Genomic DNA, 23434 nt, shown 5'->3' on the forward strand with positions numbered 1-23434 from the left:
AGATACGCTCTGTTCGATCTTTTTCAGAGAACGCAGAAAAGATTTTCCAAAACAATTTCTCTCATCCAAACGAAAATGATTAAGATATGTTGGATTAGCGTTGTCTCCTGAATAAATTATGGTGGGATGAGCCAGTGCAGGCCGTGGGAACGAGGAGCCTGTCCATTCATGTCGAATCTTTTTTCCTTCTGGAGCTGCTGCGCATATAGTGTTACAGTAAGCTGTCGCTTCGGTTAGCGACTGAGACTGATAGCAAGGCCAGTCTCAAGTCTCAATGCATTTCATGGCACTTACAGTACTGACAACTATGTACATGTATCAGTTGGGTTTGGGTTTTACAGTGACGAACTCCTCTCACGTCTTATGAAACTCCTGCTCTTTTCTAACGGTAACTCTGCCATGTTAGCAAATTTGCTGACGTGGCATAACATTTAATGCCTATAGAACTCCTCATGAAACCCTACTCAGACTGACCTAACATGATAATGGATTAATGGTAGCACTGCTTAAAATGTTATAATTAAATTTGTATCTCGAGATGCGTTTTTCTATGGAAGAACGCGAACGATGCTCCGGAAACATATTCCTTTCCTCAACCAGAGATAGAGCGAGTGGACTCGAGATGCGTCGCTGAGGCGTAGTTTTATCGATCCGAGCAGGATGGATCAGTCGTCAGCGTGGAACAAGATGCACATTCTTCGGCCAACCGAAGCGACCTGATCGTGACCCTACCGGTGCTTGATTTCAGTGCTTCGATGCCCCCAAAAGAAAAGGTCCCGATGATAAGCACGCAATCAGCGAAGATGCCACAGAGAAAGACCCCCGGGGTCCATCTCGTGATAAGGTTGGCCAAAAGTAGCAAGCAACGGGCTGCCTCCAAATGAAGATCAATCCAATGATCTGAAGCAAGACCGCTCCAATAATATTGGGCAGTTTCATAAGTAGCTTGACTGGAGCGCCAGCACGGTCGCCGTCCAGAAATTATATCGATAGCTTTCTGGCACACATTCATCACGGCACTTGTCCTTGATGGCGCAGCTATGCAGTGTGCAGAGAGACCGTCTCATTTTCATCAAATCGATTGTTTTTCTCTGGGAGAGACGGTTATGGCAGTCGCACACGGCACCTTACAAACGACAATAATCCGTCGTCATCCATTCGTCCTTGAACGGATGGCGCTACCAACACAAATCCTCTCCAACTTGGAATGGTTTCGATCGGTCGGTGAAGAGGTTGCAGTGTCCTGCCAGGCGCCGGCGCAACGTGGCTTGGCAGATCGCCGAGGACGGACGCTGATGCTTGGCGACGACGCCAAGAGATCCGCCTTTTGATGAGCCGCCCTCCGCCGAAACCGCCGCCCGCCCGCACGCACCCACCGGTCCACGGCCTCGTCCTCCTCCCCTCTCGTCTCCTCCGCTTCCAGTGGCAGGGGGCGGTAAATAGAGCCCAACTTCCAGCCCGGGGTCACCGGGCCCTTCCGCTTCCGGCGTGTCGTCTTCCCTTGCCACTTCCCTCCCACCGCATAGCTCTCTCTCCGTCTCCTCCCGCCCAACTCAAAAACCTCCCGTCCGACGTCCCCAGCACCGTTCGCGTTGCGCCGATCACCAAAACCATCACGCCCAACCAGTGCGGAGCCAGCCGGCCCGCCGCCTCTCCTTCTACGGGCTTGCGTCGGTGGCTTTCTCGAAGCTTCGCGGCTCCGCTCTCGACCGTCTAGCCAGGAAGGGCCAGCGCTCCGCGCGCCGGCGAGGTTTTCCGTTTCCCCGCGTGCGAGGTGCGTAACCTCTCGCCTCATCTCTTATTTCTACCGTGGAAGGTTCCAGGACTTCTCTATTTGGTTTGATTCCGATTTCCGATCACGTGCTGGGTTGTGTGGAGCTGCCGAAATCCTCCTATTCATCGCCGTCTTACACAAGGCTCCCGTGTGCTCAGCGGAAAGCGGAGCAGCTTCGAATAGGCGCCATGCTGCATACCATCTGCATTTTTTGGTGCGGGCCGCAGTGCTCTGCCAAGAGATTTACCACCTCTGTTCTCTGCTTGCAGTTGCAGTTCATTGCTTTAGAAGCTCAAGTGCACAATCTGGAGTAGGCTATTTTTTTTAATTTCTTTTGGTAGCTTCTGAGAACAATTGGTTTATCGGTCGCTCATGCTGCCAGGTTTTCAAACGCTGAATTCAGGGAATTCCAGGCATGGGCTAGCTTCAAAGCACGGTTTCCGGGTGGTTGGTTGAGCTGCCGGGATTTATTCCTCGTATGTGCTGAATTGTGGTGACGGGTGCAGCAAGGTACTGCGCACAACTGTTCCATGTGCGTTATGGAACCATCATGGTGATAAGCTCACCTCGGTTTGTGTATCCAGCTCTCGGGTGGTGACTAGAAGTGATCGCGATGACGTCCTTGTCACGAACGCTGTCCCGGGCGGGGCCGATGCAGCAGCCAGGGTCTCGCCGCATCCTGAGGACACAGACCGCTGTGAACCTTGGTGAGCCCATGTTTGACAGTGAGGTGGTGCCATCATCGCTTGTTGAGATTGCGCCCATTCTCCGTGTTGCCAATGAGGTTGAGGGGGCCAACCCCCGCGTCGCCTATCTCTGTAAGATACCCCGCTCCGTTCCTCTCATGTTCTGAAGAAAAAGGAGTCTGTACAATTTTCAGAAAGAAAAGTCCATAAATGAATGTGGTTAAAAATACTATCCTACTCCATACCATTTCCAGTCATATTAATGAGCATATCTGCAATAATTGATAGGTCGGTTCTATGCCTTCGAAAAGGCTCACAGGTTAGATCCGACTTCAAGCGGTCGTGGTGTCCGACAATTCAAGACAGCTCTCTTACAACGGCTTGAAAGGGTATGAGTTTGAAATAGTACTTCTAGTTGGTCGTTGTTTGCATCTATGTTTATTCTGCAATTGTCTAACATATGCAGGACCAAGTTGCCTCTGTGTATTTCTATCCTTTAATTAGTTTGCCTCCCAGTTCTGAATCAGCTTATGCACTTCACTGCCCTCTAACACTGTTACGTTTCAAGTTTCAACACTGACATATCTCCAGTGTAGAATTCTATCACATGCTAATAATGGAACCACTTCCATGATCTGACAAATGGTTAATTGAAATCCCTTCTCATCAGAAAATTTGGAAAGCTTTTGATTGACAACAATGCCTTGTTTTGTTTTATTTTTTTAAAAGCACAAATTAATGTGATGTTGAGCCAACTGTACTGTTCCTTGAAAAAAAAGGAAAACATTTATGTAATATAAAGTTTATTACTTGCTAATCATTTGCTTTGTTAGGAGAATGAGCCCACCTTGATGGGAAGGGGACAGAAAAGTGACGCACGGGAAATACAAACATTCTATCAACAGTACTACAAGAAATATATTCAAGCACTTCAGAATGCTTCTGACCAAGTGGATCGGTATGTATGCTACATTTCCTTTTGATTCCATATTCTCCTTGGTCATCAATGTTGCCACTTCATTCATGCAGTGCCCAACTAACCAAAGCCTACCAGACTGCTGCTGTTCTATTTGAAGTTTTAAAAGCAGTTACCCATCAACATGCTGTTGAAGTTGACCATGAGGTATAACCAACCACTTATTTACTTCTCTTTGCTGTTTCTGCAGTTCAATAATAATAATATGGTTATTGCACCTATGCAAGTGATAGTCGTTACAGATTTTGCATGTCTTTAGATCTTGGAAGCTGCTGATAAGGTTAAAGAGAAGACAAAGATTTATCTCCCTTTTAACATTCTCCCTCTTGATCCGGATAGTGGCAATCAGGCAGTCATGAAATTTCCAGAGGTTTCTTTTTCAACACTCTTTCTCTTTAATGAAGTTATCCTGTCAACTTAAGGATGTCCAAATGAAGTACTTTTATTTTGTCAACCTCTAAGATCCAAGCTGCTGCCTCTGCTCTTCGTAACACCAGGGGTCTTCCATGGCCCAAAAATTATGAGCATAAAGTGAACGAGGACCTTTTGGACTGGCTGCAAGCTATGTTTGGCTTTCAGGAAAGGCGATCTACACTTTTTTAGTTATTGTATATATTTTTATGTTGGCTTTAAACTGATTCAAATTTTTTTATTTATTATTTTGTCAACATCTTGACATGCAGACAGATAGTGTTTCAAATCAAAGGGAACATTTGATTTTACTTCTTGCTAACATACATATACGAAGAAATCCGAAGAGTGATCAACAATCCAAGGTTTTCTTTCTTATGTAAATATTCAACCACTTGGTTGATCTAATTTAAAATTGCTTACTTCTTTGTTATGTTCCACGACACTTATCTTATTTTTCTTCCTGTTGATATTCCTTTTAATTTTTTTAAGTCTACCGTTTCACTTTTCATGATTCTTGTTGCAGTTGGATGACAATGCACTAAATGATGTGATGAAAAGATTGTTTAAGAACTACAAGAAGTGGTGCAAATATCTTGGTCGCAAGAGCAGCCTTTGGTGACTATCTTAAGAACTGAACTTTTTTCCATATAACTATTCATTTGTGCAAGCAGTGCTTTACCATTTTAATACATTGTGCAAAAGTATTATATTATGTTATATTGTATTATATAAATATCTATAATACGGCTAAAGTATAACAGTGGCCCACAAAACCTAGCAAAAGGGCTTACAGCCCCAACAAGCATAAGAAAAGTTGAGGGTACAAAGATACAACCAGTCGTGTACAGCTTTGTAGGAAAGAAAAGAATAAGAATGCTGACTGAAAAATCCTGGATATGACATTAACCTTTCCTTGTGAAGCTCATTTTTTAGACGGTGGGAACATTTTCATGATTTGGGGGAAGTCGAAATGCAATGGTTTTCTCGAAACCAAATTCACAATGTGCAAGGTTAACCAATCTGCTGAAATATGTTTTGTCACTGTAGCATGAGATCTAGACTCGATATGGCAAACAATATCTAGTGGCAGATCTCATTCTACATCTTTACCAACTTTGGCTCTAAAATTATATTTCATAGATGGACTGTTTTATTATGTTATTCAGCCTCTGCTTCATGAACTGAATCTCTATAACTAATCAAGGATTCAACCTTTTCTTATGGAAATAATGCACATATCTAATATACTTATGTTTTTCTACCATGTACGGATTGATGAATAGTAAGCTGAATAAAGGAAAATTTCTTTAATAAATTCTCCACATCCGCAGAAGCTAACACATTCTAAGGCAGAAAGAAGGTGATTTTAAAGTACTTTTCTGGGACATATAAAAAAATCCAATGCCAATTAAGCGTTGTTATTTTCGTCTTCAATTGATTAAAAAAATTGAAAAATAAGCTTTGAAGTATATACTGGACCAATTACTGAAAGTTGAAGAACTGTAGTAGTTCTTTTCGAATGAAAGGATGAAAAACATGTTCTAATACATTTTCTATATGTATCCTTACCATTTTTTCTTTGTTGTGCTTTGATTGGTAAAAAGGTTGCCAACAATTCAGCAGGAGATGCAACAACGAAAATTACTGTATATGGGTCTGTACCTTCTCATTTGGGGTGAAGCTGCAAACTTGCGATTTATGCCAGAGTGCATTTGCTACATATATCACCATGTATGATTCGACAAAAAGAATTTTTTGTACATATTACTTTCTTAAATCAATAAACATATTAAATAGCTGAACATTTTTTTTTCTGCAAGTGCTTGGTTTGAAGTTAATTGCGTAGTAAGGATTGTACTGACAGTTCTGGTTATTGTCATAGATGGCATTTGAGATGTATGGTATGTTAGCTGGAAATGTGAGTGCCTTGACGGGTGAATATGTGAAGCCAGCCTATGGCGGTGAGAAAGAAGCCTTTCTGAGAAAAGTTGTTACACCAATATACCACACCATAGCAAAGGCAAGTTTGCTCTCATCATTCAGTTACCTCACTTGTGTTTTATGCTTCTTTCTGTGTTACATTTTAGTTTTTTTTTCCTACAACTCTTCAGGAAGCTGAAAGGAGCAAAAGAGAGAAAGGAAACCATTCTGAGTGGAGAAACTATGATGATCTTAATGAATACTTCTGGTATTGATTCTTTTATTATATATTTGCTGGCTCTCTAGATTTTATATCATTATTAAATTGCAGGTCTGCCGACTGCTTTCGGCTGGGTTGGCCTATGCGAGCTGATGCTGACTTCTTTTATCAACCTTCAAACTTAGCTGATGAAAGAAATGAAGTGAGTTGGCCTATGTTTTTGTTTTAGGATCTTAGCAAGTTAGCATATATCTTTATGTTATGCTTGTATTGTTGGGTTAGCAACATTTAATGTAACAAGTTGTTCAGACCACAAGAATAGTCAGACAGAAAGGAAAGGTCAACTTTGTCGAGCTACGTTCATTTTGGCACATATTTAGGAGTTTCGATAGACTGTGGAGCTTCTTTATTTTAGCTCTTCAGGTATGTACTTATGTTATTCACTTTTTCTTCAATATCATTTCCTTTGCAAGAAGGCACATAACATCCTTTGCTGGATGTTATATAGCTAAACTACTATTTCAGGTTTTCAATCTTCTTTTGACGTAGGTTATGATAATTCTTGCTTGGAATGGAGGCTTGTTGGCCAATATTTTCGATTATGTTGTTTTCAAGAAGATTTTGAGTATCTTTATCACTTCAGCTATACTAAATCTTGGACAAGGTATGGGAACTTGGCATTGAAACCTTATTTGGAGAACACACTCTATTTTTCTTAGTCAGGGTTACTTTTCCCAAGAATGCTGGCATATTTGTGTTTTGCTGTCCATATGTATAGGAATAAAATGAAAGCTCAAATGGGTTGATAGGCTTTTATTCCATGCCACATTACATACAAAAAATCCATCATTGTTAGTTTTCATATCGATGTACCACAAATTTCAAAAACACCCTTACTCAGTTTAAAGTGAACAACTGTAGAAGATTCAACATTGTTGTCATTTTAAAAACTTTATTCTTTAGTGTTATATCATCTCGGTAATGATATTTTAGAACTTTTAAATTGGCAATAAAATTACACTAATAATGCCAATGTTGTTGGTCAAGTTGACAAGTCACTTGCTTTTGCTTATCTCAGCCTTTTGTCAGTTTGTCACTCCAATAAAAATCATGGTAGAAATAATACATGAAGATGAAGATTTTCTATAAAAGAAATATAAAGATATGACTTTTTAGTCGCCCAAGCTCGTTCATCCTATCATAATTATTACATGGCCTGTCCATACTCAGCTCTGTCATTTGAATAATTCTCGTTGTTTACAGCTACACTTGATATTATCTTTAATTGGAAGGCCAGGAGGACAATGGAATTTGCAGTTAAGCTCAGATATGTTCTCAAGTTCACAATGGCAGCCTTGTGGGTGGTAATACTACCAGTTACATATGCTTACACCTGGGAAAATCCAACTGGAATTATCAGAGCCATCAAAAGCTGGTTCGGAAATGGTCAAAATCACCCGCCCCTATTCGTCATTTCAGTAGTCATGTATTTGTCACCGAGTATGCTTTCTGCTATTCTTTTTCTTCTTCCATTTCTGCGCCGGAAACTTGAAAGTTCAGACTTCAAGCTCGTGAGGTTGATCATGTGGTGGTCTCAGGTGAACTTGAAATTCTAGTAAATTGCAGAAACTATACTTTAATTCCAAATTATCATTTCACTTTCATGTGCCAGGTTTTATATTATCTCGACACAAACCTTCGTATCCAAACCGGTTTATGTCTGTTAATACAATGATATCTGCTCTCGTTCGTGCTTGAGAGAAAATATTATATATGTTGACCCTTTAAGAAAGTAAATGTTTCATTTGCTATTATTCTATAGTCAAAACTAAGAGATATAGCAAAAAAAATGATGTATACTAAGAAAATCGTAGATTTCTCAATTAGGTAATTACCATGTTTTACTTAGTTTCTATCTGGAACTAATGTAGAAGTTTTATTTTCTTTTCAATACTGAAATATAATTCATGAACTAATGTTTCGTGTATTTTGCAGCCTCGTCTGTTTGTTGGTAGGGGAATGCATGAAAGTGCTTTCTCACTTTTCATGTAAGAACACATGTTTTTGTGTGCGTGTATGTGCATGAGTGGAAATTATTTAGTCAACACCATTTTGATTGGAAAGATGCATATTTAGTTTGGTTACCTTGTAGTTTAACACAATGATTCTGATTTGTGTTTTCAGGTACACCATGTTCTGGATTGCTCTTCTCTTGACAAAGTTTGCATTTAGCTACTATGTAGAGGTAGTTCTGTACTCATGTTTTTTTCCACATTGGATTATTTTAATGATCGTCAATTCAGCAAAGTTACTGCCACGTGTAGTCATTTCACATAGCATGTAGCAGAAGTCTGGTGGGAGTAGAGGGTGCAACATGCTTTGGTTAAGTTTTCTTCAGAAAAATGTGAAGCTACACAATTATTCAACCACACACGCCTATACATTATGAAAGCCAATATTCTCTCTGTTCCCAAATATATGTTGTTCCAGCATCACATCATAAAGTGAAGCAATTTGAGGGAATTCCTGGAATTCTATTCTTCTCTCTCTCTCTCTCTCTCTCTCTCTCTCTCTCGAGTCTTGATACATGCAACATATACACAACAACATAGCTGATGGGCTCTAAGCCCATGGACCATAGACACAGCACATCTCAAGGAAAGATAGAAAATAATGCAAAATAAGATCAAACATGATTACATGAGACTTTATTTTACATGGAAAACCCTTGCAGGGAAAAAACCCCCCTGCACATGCATAACTACCAATAAATGCATGTTGGCAGTTGGCCAATTCTATGTTTACATCTAGCAGCAAATGGCATTTGTAGTGTAGCTAGGCTAATAAAATTGAAAGAACTGTTATTTACCATTTCAAATAAATATATTTTTGAATTGACTATATCTCCAACTCTGTATTCTGATTGTTCCTATAGATCAAACCTCTTGTTGAACCCACCAAGGACATCATGAAGTCCCCTATACGTACTTACCGGTGGCATGAGTTTTTCCCGAGAGGTATGTATGTTTAAAAACAATATTTGTTGCTCATTTGTTTGTACCAATCCCAAGTTTTGTTTACAGAAAAGAGCAACGTTGGTGTTGTTATTGCACTTTGGGCCCCAATCATTCTGGTAAGACCTTTTCATTTGCGTTTCCTTTTAGAATCTAAGTGCTTATCATGGCCATGATATTTTTTTACACTGAAAAAAAAGGAAGCTCAAGTTTTTGTCTCCTAACAAGTAACGTGGGGACTTGAGCAGTGCGGGAGGACCACATTGATTTTTGTGCACTTTTGTTTACTTTACAGGTCTATTTCATGGATACACAAATTTGGTATACGATTTTCTCCACTCTGCTTGGTGGAATTTATGGTGCTTTCCAACGACTCGGAGAGGTATTTTTATTATCAACTATGGTCTACATTTAAATCATGCAGGAAGGATTTATTCTCAGCTTTTTTTATGGTACAATTGATGTTTTGTTTCAGCAATTATCTAGCCAGTACAAGGAAATAACAACAATTTAGTTTGTTTGAATGGAGGTTAGATTTATTTACAGTTGTCACCTACAGACAAAGTAGAGGAAGCAGGATTTTAGAATCTCGGAATGATTAGTGCAGGAAATCCTTAGGAAGTTCTTGTGACTAACCATGATTAAGCATTTCTTGCTGTTTTTTATTGTAGCATTTCAAGTAATTCAAGTAAATGGAATATGGTCAGAAAGTTCAGGAGTAGCTCTACAAGATATCTAGAAAGTGATAGATGACCATGAATTAGATCTGTTACTTTCCGATATGTAACCATTTTCTTTGAGTTTCAAATGAAGACCTGCAGTTTTGCAAAGAATGTAATCGCATTTACCTTTCATTTTGTGATGAGATAGATTCATACTCTGGGAACTAGTGATATTTCTTTGACTCAAAACATTTATCCATTAATGCCTGTATAATTTTGGTTGAAACTTTTGTTGCTAAACAAACCTTTTATTTTTTCTGGATGAGACAGATTCGCACACTGGGAATGCTGCGATCTCGCTTTGATTCGATACCTTTAGCCTTTAACTCATGTCTAATCCCTGTTGAAACATCTGATGCAAAAAGGAAGAAAGGTCTGAAGTCTTACTTACACAATCGTTTCAAGGAGGTGCACTTTTGTACTCTTACTATATTTCTGCAATTTCAAATGTCTTGATTGCTAATTTTGTGGGATTTTTTTGTTATTGATACTACTTTTTAGATGGAACATGTGGACAAGGAGAATATAGCTGCAAGGTTTGCACAGATGTGGAATGAAATTGTCACTAGCTTTCGAGAAGAAGACCTTATAGACAACAGGTGATTGGATTATAGGGATAATATTAATTATCACCTGGAATTGCCTTTTCTACAATTTTAAGTTAGTGCTGACATTTTTGGCATAGGGAGAAGGAGCTTCTACTCGTTCCATATGTATCTGATCAGGCCCTTGGTGTCATGCAATGGCCTCCATTTTTACTTGCTAGCAAGGTTATTGTCTGCCTTTTATTTTACCAATAGCTTTATTTTTCCTATATTGTAGCATGGTAGAAGCAGTGTTCATTCATGCTCTATTTGTTAGTTAAAAAGAGTTGATCTTTTTGGAACAATGTGAATGTCAGATACCCATAGCAGTTGACATGGCTAAAGATAGCAACGGCAAAGATCGAGATCTGAAAAAGAGGCTTGATAATGATTATTATTTTTCGTGTGCAATTGAGGAATGTTATAAGTCATTCAAGAATATCATCAACGGTCTTGTACAGGGTGAACCGGAGAAAAGGTCCCTCCTAGATTTCATCTATTAAACTCTGAAGAAATAATTTTCTGATCCATGGCCTACTTGATGCTGTTCTAAATATGTTGCTTTCAGGGTCATACATAAAATATTTGAAGAAGTTGATAAATACATCTCTGAGGACAAAGTTATTACAGATTTGAATATGCGTGCCCTGCCAGATCTCTACAATAAGTTTGTTGAGTTGGTAAACTACTTGGTAAGTATAACTTATATACTTTCATTAGAAAAAAAAACTAGCTATTGATCTAGAGAACTAGATGAATGTTCATTTTCTTGTCTATTTGCTATCGATCTGTTGTCTGGAAGCGATCATATGAAAACTTGTCAACTTATGGATACTGTGGAAACTCTTTGAAACCAATCATAGATGTTTCTTTAAAAAAATTAAAACAACAGATAGCTATGGGGCAGACTGACAGAGCATGCTTGATATAGCACTCCGAGTTTCTTATTCCAGTAACCATCAAGCACCCCTCATGTTCCAAGCTGGTGTTGGTTGTTGGAATACTGGTCATAACACTGTAGTGGAAGTGTTGATGATATGCAATTATATTAGACCTGATTTTGTAACACCTTGGTTCTTTTTTTTTAATTACAAAAATGCACCCTGGAGCCACATAGACCAGATTAGCATGATGTCTACTTACATTAGAAAAAAGAATCTTTCTATTTTATCTAATATCAGACCCACATGCCATACATTTTAGGAAGCATTCAAACCTTTCCTTGCTTGACAGCTAATGATTGCTAAGCTTTTATCATCTTTTATTCTTTTAGATATCTACTGTTACAGCAGCATCCAATGTTTGTTGTACATACAAATGAAATCAAATCCAGTTTATCTTCATGTTTGGTTTACCACACTGCACTGGTTTAATTCATCTTAATCTTCTCCCTTTATATGATATCAGGAGAAAAATGACGAGAAAGACAGAAGCGCTGTAATAAAGAATTTTCAAGATATGCTGGAGATTGTAACAAGAGATATATTTGACGACCAGCTTAGGTACAAGTATTATTTAAGCATTTTTCATGTATTACCAAGTAGGAATAGGAAACACTTGATTGTGCTAGCTTGCTGTTTTTGAGCACATCCGATGGACAACTTCTATTTCAGCAGTCTGCTACTATTAGATTGTTTGCAATATTGAGTTCCCCGTATCATCCATATCGCCCAAAAGGCTAAATCACAGAGGGATTGTATGCCATAGATTTCAACAAGCACATCAAAACTATCATAATAACCTTTTGACGCAAGAGAAAAGTAGCATGCCAACTGAAATTTTTACTTCTGTATATAGTTCTGCTGCCAAAAATATCTTTGCCCATGTGCTATTGTTCACTAGAAGCCTATGCTTTATATCAAAACAGAGTTTTAGGAATACTGAATCCATGCATATCACGATCCCTCCAAAGTCCAAATACATGAGAAAATGTGCAGGCAAGCATATATATGAAAATCAAAATCCTGATGTTCTGTCTCGTGGTATCTTCAGCACTGAGTTTCCAGAACAGCAGCAGCAACGAAGCCTTTATGTCCCAAACAAGTCAAAGTAGGATTCTGTCTGACTTTTTGTAGATAATCATTTTTTTGCAACATGACAGTATTGTGGAGTCAAATCATGGAGGCTCATATCAAAGGAATGAGGGCACAACCACATGGGACCAAGAGTACCAGTTATTTCAGCCTTCTGGGGCTATCAAATTTCCCCTAAAAGTCACAGACACAGATGCTTGGCTAGAAAAGGTTGTTAAGCAATAATTAAAAATTTGCATTGTTGTGAATATGTTTTGAATTTTCTGTGCAGCATTTCTTGATGAACAAGTGACATACTTCTAAATGTTTGTTTCAAATATGATTTGTCTCACTCCAGATAAAAAGGCTGGAACTACTTCTTACTGTGAAAGAATCTGCTATGGATGTTCCTTCAAATCTAGAAGCCAGAAGGCGTCTTACCTTTTTCACCAACTCCTTATTTATGGATATGCCTGATGCACCTAAAGTCCGAAACATGCTCTCATTTTCGTAAGTGCTTGTGAATAACCCTATCATCATTTTATTGAAGTTCATTTATATTACTAATTCATCATGTCTTATGTCAATGTTCTTGTGACACTAGTGTCCCAAACTATTGGAGCAGCTACTTTGTTAACTTCAATCCCTTTGCTGCAGGCATTTTTTTTAGTTTTCAATTTACAAAAACACTAGTTCTATGTTGTATGAAGTTGCAAAATTGAAGCATAGTAGATCACAGTTAGAAATGCCTATTAACTACATTTTTCCTTCGCGCTTTTAACTTTTTTCCCTCCCTCATTTTCTCTTTCTTCACCTGTCAAAAACTTCTGCTGATACTATAAATGATTATATTTCTTCTCCTTCTGCAGCGCATTGACTCCGTATTACAATGAACCTGTTCTTTTCTCTATAAAAGAACTTGAGGAGGAAAATGAAGATGGAGTTTCCACCCTATTCTACCTACAAAAAATTTATCCAGGTCAAGGAACAACTCTGCCCTTTACTCCTTTTCATGTAGTAATGTGCAATGATGAAGTGTCTTCGGAACATCTGGCGTTTACTTTGTCATGTCATGCCTATGTGTGTAGACGAATGGAAAAACTTTCAGGAAAGGGTTGGTTGGGAGGAAGAACTTAAAGAGAGTGAAGAACTTACGGAGGAGCTTCGTCTATGGGCTTCATACAGAGGTCAAACACTAGCTCGAACAGGTACTCCTGGTTAACATTTATATGTGTACTGAAACGCTTACTTTTTCGAAAATACATAGGAAAATATGTAGGAGAACTCAAATACTTATATCAACCTTCTTTTCCTAGCAAATTACTGTTGTAATTTTTCAGTATGTACCTCTTGATTCTTAAGTTATTTGATTGTTCTGAAACAGTTAGAGGCATGATGTACTACCGGAAAGCTTTGATTCTTGAAGCATTTTTAGATATGGCCAAACGTGAAGGTAATATACCATATCAGCCTGCCACCCACCCCAACCTTGTTATTATTATGCTGAAGTGCTGATTGATTCAGTTATCAATTGGGTTTATTACTGTAGCAGGGTTCTTGTTTGATGCATTTACATATTTATTCTCGTTTTTCTCAGCTCTACTAAAAATATTATTCCCAACTCTGCAGATCTCATGGAAGGGTACAAAGCAGCTGAGTCTGTAACTGATGAACAGTGGAAGATACACCAGAGATCCTTATTTGCTCAATGTGAAGCAGTGGCTGACATGAAGTTCACCTATGTGGTTTCATGCCAGCAATATGGAAATGATAAGCGTGCTGCTCTTTCTAGTGCCCAAGACATATTGCAGCTGATGAGGAAGTAAATGAGCTTCTACCATTTTCCTAAATATGATACATATATACATAGTATTAAATGCTCATTTTCTAGTTGTATTTTTTTACCAGTAAACTCATTGCTAGGGTTGCACTTCTCGCAGCTACTCTTCTCTCCGTGTAGCATATATTGATGAGGTGGAAGATAGAGTAAGAGACAAGAAAATGGAGACAGCTTATTATTCCACTTTGGTAAAGGTTGCTCTAACTAAGGATTCTGAATCTGTAGATCCAGTACAAAATCTTGATCAGGTAATATCACTTATATTAGACCTCATAATGATACACAAATTTGCAAAATCATGTTAGTTTCAATACAGCTTTAATCTGTAACACTAGTCTCAATTGTTTACATCACATCAGATATCAATTCTTTGGAAAGTCTATAACATTGCTCATCTAAAATTCTAAATACATCTTTATGCTTCCAAGGTCATATATCGGATAAAACTTCCAGGCCCTGCAATGTTGGGAGAAGGAAAGCCCGAAAATCAAAATCATGCGATAATTTTCACCCGTGGTGAAGGGTTGCAGACCATAGATATGAACCAGGTGTTCCACATCATGCCCATGCTTCTCTTTTGTTAAGATGACTTTTGATCTCATATTAACTTGTGCTTATATTATTAATTTTGTAGGATAACTATATGGAAGAAGCTCTTAAAATGAGAAACCTGCTCCAAGAGTTCCTTAAAGAGCATGGAGTGCGGCGTCCATCTATACTTGGAGTTAGAGAGCATATTTTTACTGGCAGGTTAATTACTTGGAAATGGAGATTGATGAATTTGCTGTTTGCTTAATCTCACTTATTTTATCTTTGATAATGTAGTGTATCTTCCCTTGCGTGGTTTATGTCAAATCAGGAGCACAGTTTTGTGACTATCGGGCAGCGTCTGCTTGCAAACCCTCTGAAGTGAGAGCTCCTCCTTCTTGACTAATTCACATACTGTATACTCTTTGAAAGTTGCAATAGTACCTATGAATTCTCATAATCTTAAGTTCAAATTATAAATTTATCTTTTTTATTGGCATCTAAATTTATTAATGGCTTTATGCTAGGGTCCGCTTCCACTATGGGCATCCTGATGTATTTGATAGGCTTTTCCATCTAACAAGGGGTGGTGTCAGTAAGGCATCAAAGAGTATCAACTTAAGTGAAGATATTTTTGCAGGTTTGATTCAATCCATGATATTCTTAAGTACTCCATGACGTATAGGGAGTGGTTTTATATTTTTATTTCTCAATGCTAATGGGATCCGTGTTCATTTCTTCCCATTAGCTGTGTACTCATAAACTTAAAAGAACATTTGCAAGAGATAACATATCATGAGATAGTTATGAGTAGTGCACAGTAATATTCCTATTACCTTTGCTGTTTTAGGCTATAACTCAACTCTTCGTGGAGGCAATGTAACACACCATGAATACGTGCAAGTTGGTAAAGGAAGAGACGTCGGACTTAATCAGATCTCTAAGTTTGAGGCTAAAGTGGCAAATGGAAATGGTGAGCAGACTCTTAGCCGTGATATCTACCGGCTTGGGCACCGCTTTGATTTCTTCAGGATGCTATCGTGCTACTTCACAACCGTGGGGTTTTATTTTAGTACACTGGTATGATCAATTTGTGTTGATTCCAATCCATCAAAAATCATCAGTATGATTAAGTAAGTTTTTTTAACATGTTTTACTCTTTGTCTCAGTTGACGGTTGTCACAGTTTATGTATTTCTGTATGGGCGCCTTTATCTTGCTCTCAGTGGACTTGAAGAGGGGCTATCACGTGGAAGATTCATTCATAATCATCCTCTTCAAGTTGCTCTTGCCTCACAATCTCTTGTTCAGCTTGGTTTTCTGATGGCTCTTCCCATGATGATGGAAATTGGTCTCGAAAGAGGATTTGGGAAGGCACTAAGTGAATTTATCATGATGAATTTGCAATTGGCTACTGTGTTTTTTACATTTTCCCTTGGCACTAAGACTCACTACTATGGAAGAATGTTGCTTCATGGAGGTGCTCAGTACAGAGGTACTGGTAGAGGATTTGTCGTCTTTCACGCCAAGTTCGCAGAGAACTATAGACTTTATTCTCGCAGCCACTTTGTTAAAGGGATTGAGCTGATGATTCTGCTCATCATATACCAATTATTTGGTCAATCTTATCGCTCAACCATTGCCTATATTTTTATTACCTTCTCTATGTGGTTCCTAGTGTTGACATGGCTATTTGCACCCTTCCTTTTCAACCCCTCGGGATTTGAGTGGGCAAAAATCGTTGATGATTGGTCTGATTGGAATAAGTGGATCAGCAATCGTGGTGGGATCGGTGTGTCTCCAGACAAGAGCTGGGAATCTTGGTGGGAAGTGGAGCAAGAGCATTTGAAGTATTCAGGAACAATAGGAATTTTTCTTGAGATGATTTTGGCCGTGCGGTTTTTCATATACCAGTATGGCCTTGTTTACCACTTGCATATCACACGCGACAAAAGTATCTTGGTAAGCATTTCAGGTTGACTTTCTCTTTTTTAAGGTATATATTTTGATTGTTTCATTAGTTGTATGGATCACTTCTATTTTTACAATGCTGTTTCTTCTAGGTATATTTAATCTCATGGCTTGTAATTGTGGTGGTTCTGCTTGTTATGAAGGTAAACGCGAATTTTTAGTTTGTGAGAAAATATGAATCATAAGAAATGTTCTTACCACGATTACTTTTGTGCTATCAACTTACGTTCACACTTCTAGTTTCTTTTCTGCCCCTTCTCATTTATAAATGGCCTATACTCTTTGCAGACCGTGTCCGTGGGAAGGCGGAGATTCAGTGCAGATTTCCAGCTATTCTTCCGTCTGATCAAGTTTTTGATATTTGTTTCTTTCACCGCTATTTTGATTGTCTTGATAGTATTGTTTCAGATGACCTTGCAAGATATATTTGTGTGCTTTCTGGCATTTTTGCCCAGTGGATGGGGGTTACTATTGGTGTGCCTCTTGCTCTTCTCTGGTTCATTTGCTTATGTATTATAATGTAGTATACTTGCTATTGTCTTACTGTGCATGATTTGATTTTCAGATTGCACAAGCTTGCAAGCCTCTTGCTCGACAGGTAGGATTATGGGGATCTGTTCGTGCCCTAGCGCGGGCCTATGAGATAATTATGGGGGTGCTTCTCTTCACGCCAATTACTATTTTTGCATGGTTTCCCTTTGTGTCTGAGTTCCAGACGCGGATGCTATTTAATCAAGCGTTCAGTAGAGGACTGCAAATTTCCCGGATTCTTGGTGGTCAAACGAAGGAACGGGCATCCCGTAACAAAGACTGATTTAGTCTTTTTGTATATTCTTGCTTGTATTCCAACATGCACTGGCTGTAAATATTCGTCATGGGTATAGTGTATTTTTGTCATCGTAATATCAGATCAAGGTGTCATATTGTATCCCCTTCTTCCTCCTCACACACAATTCCCCTAAACTTATGTGTAACTTTTCCATGTTGCCACAATATTGTATAATGAGTAAATTTCACAAACCTTCATATTTAAAAAGTACCACAAAACAACACATTTAAAAAGTACTACAAAACTACATATTTTACTTGTCTAAAATCTATTAAATATGTAGTTTTGCGATGCATTGCGTACTAATCTGTAGTTTTGTGATACAAATTCTTCAGTATGAAGTTTTGTGATACATTTTCTTAAGTATGAAGTTTTGTGATACAACTTCTTGAATCTGTTGTTTGCATATCTTTGACAAATAATATCTATTTTTGTGGAATTTACTCTTGTATATTTTTCAGATGATGCTCATCCTAGTTCTTCTCGAATGGAAGTGGAATTTACTCTTGTGCAATTTTTTTCACATTCAATTCCTGCATAATCTGGAGTTTTGAATATTTAGCCTTTGTGTTCTGCTGCTCGATCACATAGCCTTTTAAAACTTAAATCTTCTAATCCCACTGCAGTAATAGGAGGGCTGGAAAAGAAATAGTTTGCCTGGTAAGTGCTAATATAGGCATATACTCCTGCTCCTGAAACATCACCGGCATCTCTCCATTTTACTGTACTTATCATGTAGTTCACCTGCTAGGTTTCCGCTTTCAAATTTTCTACCTGTCCAGCCTTGGACTCTAAATGTTCTAGAATTTGTTAGTAAGAATATGTGTTCTGTGCCGTTTAGAGTTTTGCTGTTCTGCTGTAAGCCCACGACGTGCAGCCCAGATACGTTTCTCTGAAACTGAACAGCCACAAAGTCCAGACATCCAAACAAGAGAGAAATCGGATCAAACGTCGCGTCTGCCCAGCGTCAGTCAGATCTTAAAGTCATCACCTCACATCCAGTCTCCGGACATTTTTCACACTTTACTAGTAGCCGATAATCATCATACACCAAACACACACCGAAGAATGAGCAGTATATAACCTCTCTGACTACTAGCGAAGATGTTGGTATTCCAACGAACTTTGAAACCTTACCACGTTTCGTGATCCGGACAGGGTCACCGCGGATTACCGACTAGTGCCACGGTGAGGATTCGTATGGCAGCCGTGGCTGTTCCCGGCCAGGATTGACACAGCACCGCCGTCGCGCGTGTATCGGATGTCTCGACGACGGCGCGAGTCCTGCCATCTCCTTTGAACGGAAGATTTCTGGGACGCCGAGGAGAAACAGATAGAGGGACTTTTCCTACTTGTTCTTTGGCTTGTTCTTCTGTTTGGAGCGGTTGTTGGAGCCGCCACCAGAAGACGCAGACTGGCCAGTGGCGCCGGACGAGCCGTCGTGGGCGGCGAGAAGTGCCTGACCCGCCTCCATCTTGTCGTCGTGCTGCCTCTTCAATCAGCAGGAAAGATCGAGCGCTCATGAAGGAGTGCGGCGGGAACTTGGAGGTGATCGCCGGCTTGACATGGCGACACTTCGGATTCAAGCCGCGGAGGAGGTTGAGGGCTTGGCTCGGTTCCGAGACGGGCTGGCCGATGTCGCGAAGCTTGTCGGCGAGCTGCTTGAGGTGAGAGCCGTAGTCGGCCATGCTGGACTGGAGTCGCCCTGGGTGACGGAGCGCAACTCGGCCTCCAGGTAGACGGCGCATCTCGTTGTCGCGGAAGAGACCCTCGACGTCCCCCCAAAGGGTGAACGCCCGCGGAGAGATGCGGCTTGAAGACGATGTCGAAGACGCTCTTGTTGACGGTGGTGTAGATCCAATTGACGACCATGTGGTCGATTTGCCGCCACTCGGCATCGCGTTGTGCCGTGGGCGGCGGCGAACGGACAAACTCTTCGAGGCCGAACTTGCCAAGGACAGACTCGAAGTACCACAGCCGGAAAGGTTTCAGCCGCAGCCCTGCCAAGCCCCTCTGGTTCCTTCCCCGCCCTCCTCTTCCGGTCATAGTCCTGCTCGGCTCCGACGGCGCGAATCCTTTCGCACATTCTAAAATAGGAATTGAAGTCGGAAACCAAAACGAAAACAGAGAGGGAGATGATGCATATATGAAGATATAAAGATAGCCCAAAGGTAGGAGAGGAGTAGAGATCCGAGGGAGGAGGAGACGTCGTCTGGGGTGGGGGGCTGCTGGACCTGTAGCGGCTCATGTTGCAGCGCGAGCGCGACGGGCAAATCCTTGCCCCGAGTAAGCCTAGCTCTCCCGCCCTCTGTTCCGTCATGTTGATTCATCATCCTTTTAGATTTTGGGAGGAGATTTCAAGAGACTGTTGGCTGGCTTTTCTGCTTGACTTAGTTAGATCTATTCATGTCTGGCATGGAACATCATAGCCATGCTTTTTTTTTTCTTCGTTTCTTTTGAGAATCCATGACAACGCTTGTTGGGTTGCAGATGGGTCGATTGCTTCAGCGAATAAACGAAAGGGTTCGCCCCGTCAACAAGATGGTGATTCTTCTTACCACAGTGGGGGCCTCCCCCGCTGTACACTTTCAAAAAAAGATAGTGATTCTTCTTTTTTGAAAGAAAATGGTGATGGTGATTCTCAAGCTGGCAAAACAATGATATGCTCAATCCCAGACCTTCCAGAGGTACGTGGCATGAAATTTTGATGATGTGTGGCTTATATTGCAGGCATACTATCATCATAACGACTTTTAACTCAACTTTTCGGAATATGCTATATTATCTGAAAACAGAGAACAGATCTCCAATTGCTATAGGCTACATCCCTACTCTCCTAATAAATTAGTCGCTTTTTTCCTGAATATCGTGAGTCTTAGATCACCTGTTATCTTGACGAGTAGTTCCTAGTGTTATCGTAGTTTCTCTTAAATTGGCATGGAGTTCTATTGTTTTTGTACGATTACTGTGCACTAGATCCACTGCTGTGCTCTTTATTTTCACCAGAACTCTAAGTGTGCAACTTACTCTCTTCCGCATATATTATATGTCATCGTAGTCCAGCCCAACCCCATTTTCGACTAAGGTTACCTTAAGTTATCTCTAATTCCTATATACATTTCATTTTCAACTATCACACTACTCCTCTTACCGCTACCAAGCCTGAGTGTATGTTCACCAATAATAAGACGCATGGCTTTTGATAATATGGTTTCCCCAAAATGTCTAGAATAAAGATATACAATGTACTGTTAGGAGACTCTTTAACATAAGATCTCTGACCAGTCATCCACCTCGCACATTCACTCTAGGACATTGATTCTGCCATATTGCTATCTAAATCTGTAACAAAGGGGTTAAATAACATGCTGTTGCATGATGTTTGATCTATTATCTCTTTCACAAATTTACCAAGGCTTAGTCTTACACTGTAACTGTCAAAACTCAAAACTCAAAACTGCAGACTGCTTGATTCTATTTACTGTCTTCCTGTTCGTTTAGGCACTCCGGTTTGCTATTTGTATCCTATGCAGAAGTTACATTTTTTTTCGTTTCCTTGCTGCTTTAACCTATCTATAACATGCTATTGGCTATTGCACGATAAAACATCATGCTGTCCATTTTGGTTGACACAATTGACAGCAACCAATACCACTGTCTACTTGGTTCTCTAATACCTAACACCCTCAGTACCGTGTTTTCTTTCTTAACAAAACTGTTAGGGAAAAAACTTTTGTAGGCGATGCTCAATTTACCTACCAAGGTTACAGTCGATTTCACAATCTACCTAAGCAATGAAGCAAGCCTTGCGTGAATCATGTGGGGTGCTATCCGGGGTAGAATGCTACTCCATGTGGTTCTACTGTTTTTCTTTCTCTGGTTTAAGTAACCATTTGGCTTTACAATCCCAGTATTGACCTTCTGTTCCCATGCTTACCCATGCAGGATATCTGGCATCATATCCATTCTCTGATGCCACTGTGTGATGCTGCTCGTGTGGCTTGCCTTTCTCGTGCCTTTTTACGTTCCTGGAGGTGTTATCCCAACCTCACCTTCAATGAGTATGTGTTTAGCCCTGAAGCACCTATATATGGATGTGGTTTATGCAACATAATTGACTGTATTATGAGAAACCACTCAGGCATCGGTGTGAAGATATTGAAGCTCCAATCATTTCATACCTCCTTCCGCAATCTTAATAGGTGGCTTCGGGTTGCTGTTAAACCAGGGATTGAAGAGCTCACCCTTAGGGCACCTGATGGATTCAGGAAAGAGTACATGTTTCCCTGCTCGCTTTTATCGGATGGGGTTAGGAACTCAATTCGGTACCTTGATCTTTTCCGTTGTACCTTCAGCCCCACAGCTGAACTTGGCCCCTTACGAAGCCTAACAAGTCTGCATCTTTCACAAGTGCGAATCACAGGGGATGAATTACAGTGCCTTCTTTCGAACTCTCTTGCTTTAGAGAAGTTGAAACTCTCCAACTGCAGGGGAATAATCTGCCTGATAATTTTTTCATGCATGAGGCTGAAATTGATAGAGAGCAGAGCTCCAAACCTCTCCACCTTAGACCTTCATGGAAAGCCAAAACTATCACTTGGAGAAGCTTTGCAATTGAAGAACTTACGGATGGATCAATCAAATCTTCTCTGTTATGCTCGTACCGAGCTGCCATCCATTATGCCAAATCTTGAAACTCTTGACTTGCGTTCTGGTGATGAGGTACTCTAAAACTTTGTGTTGTAGATGATTAGCATTATGCGCATATCACAGTAGTCATAGCTTGTGAATAATTTTAATCTGAGATGTGGAGTATTTGTTTATGCAGGTGGTCAATACGCCAATGCTGCCTACCAAATTCCTCTGCCTCAAGCACCTGACCATTTGTTTACCATGATCCTTTCCATGGTCCAATGACTATTTTTCTCTGGTTTCTTTCCTTGACGCGTCTCCTTCCTTAGAGACTTTGATCTTGGATGTAAGATGACGCTCGTTCTATCCTGCAAAGATGTCTGATCGCTGTGTTGGGCTAATTACTTATGTTTCTTTTTCATCTTTATAGGTACCAATGAAAGCTATGGAGGATGAATCGATTTTTAGACATTCCTCGGATTTGAGGCAGATGGCTGAAGACCAGCATCGGTACCTGAAGAATGTGAAGATCACAGGGTTCATCTCTACGAAGAGCTTGGTTGAGCTCACCTGTTATATCCTCAAGAATGCAGTGTCACTCGAGTGTCTTACATTGGACACCCATTGTGGTTCTACTCTGAGGTGTTCTGACACTGACAGAATATTTAGACAGTGCATCCCGGTGGGCAACAGTCTGAGGGTAAAGCGTAGAGCGCTTGTGGCTATCAGAAAATTCATCGAGGATAAGGTTCCCGCTGGTATTAAGTTGACTGTTGTGGAGCCTTGTAGCAGATGCCATTAGCCAAGAAATTAGGCATAATCACTTGCATCATGTATGATATTCTTATTTAACTTTAGATGAACCATGATGTGTTCTTGATCAAGCTATTGTAGCTGAGCAATGTGTAACCATTTTAATTTAATTTGAGATGAAACTTAGTTTGTTTCTTGAGCTTGTGCCCTGGCTCTGTGTTATGATGCCAAAGAGAGTAATATCAGGAGGTCTCGTCATGACAACAGGACCGACCATCCTTGTATTGCAGAAAGAGCTATGAGCGAGTGTTACCACTTACCAGGACAGCCAGAAGATGTCCATTTTGACCACGACCCTGCATGGAGATCCCACTCTTTTTTTTTCTTTCCCTCAAACACGCAGTAGTATTGTTTCAAGGCACCGCCACCAAATCCTCTGTCAAAGATACCTTTGCCATGGCATGGCGTGTCCCTCCACCAAGGTCATCGTCAGCAGCAGAAGGTCAGAAGGCGTACTGGTCTTTGATATCTACAAGCTGTTTGCAATGGACATTCTAAAA

At 40.1% G+C, this 23434-nt stretch overlaps 1 protein-coding gene and 1 pseudogene across 3 annotated transcripts; both read left to right on the forward strand.

Annotated features, from left to right (window-relative positions):
• The first annotated feature begins 1350 nt into the window (after positions 1-1350).
• On the forward strand, positions 1351-17686 carry LOC112874573 (callose synthase 3-like). 3 transcript variants are annotated; one of them, XM_025937959.1, is made up of 44 exons: positions 1351-1774; positions 2157-2284; positions 2359-2592; positions 2749-2849; positions 3294-3418; positions 3490-3583; positions 3696-3806; positions 3899-4015; positions 4120-4212; positions 4374-4465; positions 5455-5581; positions 5733-5870; positions 5962-6038; positions 6102-6192; positions 6300-6413; positions 6540-6654; positions 7254-7588; positions 7986-8038; positions 8175-8235; positions 8926-9007; positions 9074-9123; positions 9300-9386; positions 9997-10134; positions 10228-10325; positions 10412-10496; positions 10628-10788; positions 10879-11002; positions 11718-11812; positions 12412-12553; positions 12681-12832; positions 13192-13301; positions 13411-13530; positions 13707-13775; positions 13952-14144; positions 14263-14410; positions 14591-14710; positions 14797-14912; positions 14988-15071; positions 15218-15330; positions 15541-15770; positions 15860-16651; positions 16753-16803; positions 16949-17134; positions 17226-17686. In XM_025937959.1, exons 3-44 carry the CDS (start codon positions 2388-2390, stop codon positions 17472-17474), a joined length of 5844 nt encoding a protein of 1947 aa, XP_025793744.1. In that variant the 5' UTR covers positions 1351-1774; positions 2157-2284; positions 2359-2387; the 3' UTR covers positions 17475-17686. The 3 variants fall into 3 exon arrangements, with proteins under 3 accessions (XP_025793744.1, XP_025793746.1, XP_025793745.1); XM_025937961.1 differs by having other exon boundaries at positions 2178-2284; XM_025937960.1 differs by lacking the exon at positions 1351-1774 and adding an exon at positions 1849-1988.
• Positions 17687-18865: 1179 nt separating this feature from the next.
• On the forward strand, positions 18866-23068 carry LOC112874575 (annotated as a pseudogene).
• Positions 23069-23434: the final 366 nt, after the last annotated feature.

Source organism: Panicum hallii, chromosome 9 (genome assembly GCF_002211085.1).
Source record: "Panicum hallii strain FIL2 chromosome 9, PHallii_v3.1, whole genome shotgun sequence".
Lineage (NCBI taxonomy): Eukaryota > Viridiplantae > Streptophyta > Magnoliopsida > Poales > Poaceae > Panicum > Panicum hallii.